This window comes from Mchenga conophoros, linkage group LG5 (genome assembly GCF_057382185.1).
Source record: "Mchenga conophoros isolate Kocher_MC1m ecotype Shallow Benthic linkage group LG5, M_conophoros_male_GT1.1, whole genome shotgun sequence".
Classification (NCBI taxonomy): domain Eukaryota; kingdom Metazoa; phylum Chordata; class Actinopteri; order Cichliformes; family Cichlidae; genus Mchenga; species Mchenga conophoros.
In genome coordinates, this window is record NC_140530.1 from 13914736 (window position 1) to 13917953 (window position 3218).

General features: G+C 36.1%; 1 protein-coding gene across 3 annotated transcripts; it reads right to left on the reverse strand.

The window, feature by feature from the left end:
- Window positions 1-497: 497 nt before the first annotated feature.
- On the reverse strand, window positions 498-2808 carry LOC146573958 (uncharacterized). Of its 3 annotated transcripts, none has more exons than XR_014892450.1 (4): window positions 2518-2808; window positions 1954-2094; window positions 1651-1777; window positions 498-1116 (listed from the first exon to the last, which is right to left on the reverse strand). XR_014892450.1 is itself a non-coding variant. In XM_085273464.1 (4 exons), exons 1-4 carry the CDS (start codon window positions 2563-2565, stop codon window positions 1001-1003), a joined length of 387 nt encoding a protein of 128 aa, XP_085129590.1. In that variant the 5' UTR covers window positions 2566-2808; the 3' UTR covers window positions 498-1000. The 3 variants fall into 3 exon arrangements, 1 of the variants encoding a protein (XP_085129590.1); XM_085273464.1 differs by having other exon boundaries at window positions 1651-1732; XR_014892449.1 differs by having other exon boundaries at window positions 1651-2132.
- Between the last annotated feature and the right edge of the window lie 410 nt (window positions 2809-3218).

The following is a 3218-nucleotide window of genomic DNA, read 5'->3' on the forward strand; positions in this document are numbered from 1 at the left end:
AGGTATAGATGGCAATACTTTAAACAAAGTTAAATTTGTTATACCTGAAGAGAACCAATCCTGACCTAGAATGGGTGAATGAATAATTAGTTGGTAGCCAATGCCTAAGCAACTCACATAGGCCCTGGCAGACTCAATAAGTCCATCTAGGAACAGCTGCAGGAAACACCTCTTCAGTTTAGATTTAAAACATGTGCATGCTCTTTCAGGTTGATGAGGATTATGGTGTGGACTGGACAGGACAACATAATCGCTGCCCATCAAATGAGATCACCATTCCTGAGATTCAGCTCCCAGATGCAATGAATGAACAAGACCCTGCTGTGCTACCAATACTTCAAAATCACTTGTAGAAAGACATTATTACATTTAATCAGTTTCTATGTCAGGAGGATTTTTTTTTTTAAATTTCTACAGCTTTGTAGCTAATACTGACTCAAAACAGCATAACCAATTTCATTTTCAACAAAACAGTGAGTGGCTATAAAACAGGATTTGTTTTATACAGCTGTCACTTTAATGATATTCATTTCTTGGTTGGATATACAGTACATGTCAACTCTGAGCAGATTTAATACAATGAACACAGTACAGTAGTGTAACATCTTAATTCAAATAATTTTTTCTAGAAATTTTTTTTGTATCAGTAGCGAGTATAAACAAAACATATTGTGTAATTTATAATGTACAGTGAACAACTGATTTTGATATCTGAACTCTTCATCAGTTTATATTAAAAAAGCCATAAATGCACACCTGTACTCTGTATTTTTCACTGTCAAGTGTATTAAAAAGAACTAGAACTCACTAGATTGTACGTTTCTTTGAACACCGAGTACAGTAATGTGATGCAAGAAAGAAGAAATGGTCTAATTTTACCATGTGGTTATGGAATCAATCGTAAACCAGACCAAAACCTGAGTCAGTAGAGTTGAGACACACCTGAATGTCCATTAGAAATGACTCATAGGTACAGTAGTGTGCAGGAAGACGTAGTACTTCAAAACCGGTGGAAGACTTTGGAAGATTGCTGTTGACCACTTCCACAGTCATTTCTCGGCAAGACTTCCCATCCTGTCCAAAACTTGATGAGGGCTTTTTGTTGTGCACAAGATGCTGCAACAGAAGACTGTTTTAAACTATAATGACATCCTATATTCATTATTTTGAATCTTTTATGGAGAAATACCATAAAAGATGACCACTTACATACAGGGCACCAGACATTTTTGCCCCACTCAAATTGCTGTTGTAGCTTTTATAGATATTTTTATGTTAACAAAGCTAAAAGTAGTCTACATACAATTCTAGTGCAACTGATAATGCCACCACTCTTATGTATTGCATGGAGCAAATAACAAAACAAAATTATACTATAGCGTAGAGCTGGGCGATAGAACGATAACGATATGTATTGCGAAATAACTTTTTCTCAATAGAAAAATTAAACTATTGCGATAGACCTCACCGCTCTTGTCCTTTTTATAAAAAAATAAATAAAAATAAATATCGTGATATGAAAAAATCTCATATCGCCCAGCTCTACTATAGTGTACTTTGTTAATGACCCAAGATCACTGGACTGTATGTAATTTACCAAAGTATAATCAGAGAAAACCAATGGCAAAATACCTATCGCAGCAGACTTACCATTTTCAATGAAGGACCGAAGGTAACCTGCCACTCTGCATTTATCCTCGAGAGCATTCCTCTTCTTCCTCATCTTCATCTTCTGTGGCAGGCCACAGTCATTTTATAGCTTTACTTATCTTGTAGTCTTAAGAGCATCAGCAACATTAGGTGTATTTTTATTAAATGTAACCCAGCTGTTCAACTAACCCACGCATACAAAACAGTATATTGGTGTTTTGTGTCAACAATTAATGTTCATCCTTCATAAATTAACCAAATAGCTTTACTATTCAGATGTTAAAAGATGTGACCTGACCTTACCTCACAACAGGGAGCAGTCTCTGATTCCCTTGGTAAGAAAGGAGGAATGATGTCTGATCTTTCTGTCAGAAGCGGCCATACCATGGTTTCCTTAAGCCCTTTCCTCAGCTGCTTGACTTGACGACTTGTTTGTGTTATGACCTACAACGGTGAGACCAAACCAAAACTGAAGTTGGAGTCTGTAAAGTGACACACACTTTAAATGTTAAATATTTAAAGAACATCCACTGTACTAGTAAAAGCATTTTCAAATTATACCCACTTACAAAATCACTACGTTGAACTAAAATTGCTTTCTTTTCTTTCACATAGATTACTTGTCTTCCATATTAGCACAGAAGATAAGCCACTTTAAAACAGTCATGAATAACTATTACCTACAACAATGTAAATAGTAATACAGACATTAACCCAGAAGACAATTATTTTCTCTTACCTAATTTATAGAATTCTTTGCTATGATAAAAAACAGTATTAAAAAAAATCTGTGACTAAACTGATTAAAAAGCTCATTTTTGCCAGACAGACAGACTAACCAAGCAATAATAACATATCGTTACTTACCCTGAACAGCGTTTCGTGGAGTGGAGCTAGCTGTGATAGCGTTAGCATTTGCTAACGTTAACCCTGTGCGGTTGTGATGAGAACTTGGACCAGGGACCACTTCATCTCCAGTACACTGCTGCAATACGCAGACTGAGGTGAAGACGTTCAATCTAAGCGGTTAGCAAGTTCTCTGAGTAACTCAGAAACGGACTTGTTTCCTGCAGCCATGCCCTTCACAAGAATTGATACACCTGTAACGTTATTCGCGCCCAGTGTTTTGCATTTGTCGGTGCCTTAAGTTTATTTTGAGCTGCATACTGCCGCCAGCTGCATAGGCGATGCATTGCACCATTAAACCTAAATCGACAATTCATGTGCTATTACTTACGTCTGAGTAAAGGAGCAACCAATCACACAACTGGCTCCGCCCTGTCTTTCTTGATTGACAGACAAAGTCATTCTGCTGAAAAGTCGCATTATGAAATAAATAGACCATCGGGAAAAACGGGATTTTGAAATAAAGACTGACTTTGAAAAAAGGTCATTTTGGAATAAAAACGGCTGGAAATAAATAAAATGCCTCAGGAATAATCTCTGTTATTGTGAAAAATAATGACCATGAAATAATATTTCACAATAATAAGAAAATTTATATAGCAGAATGTAATATGTTTCACAATAATGAGCATTGTTTTCAAAATGTGTTCCATTATTTCACA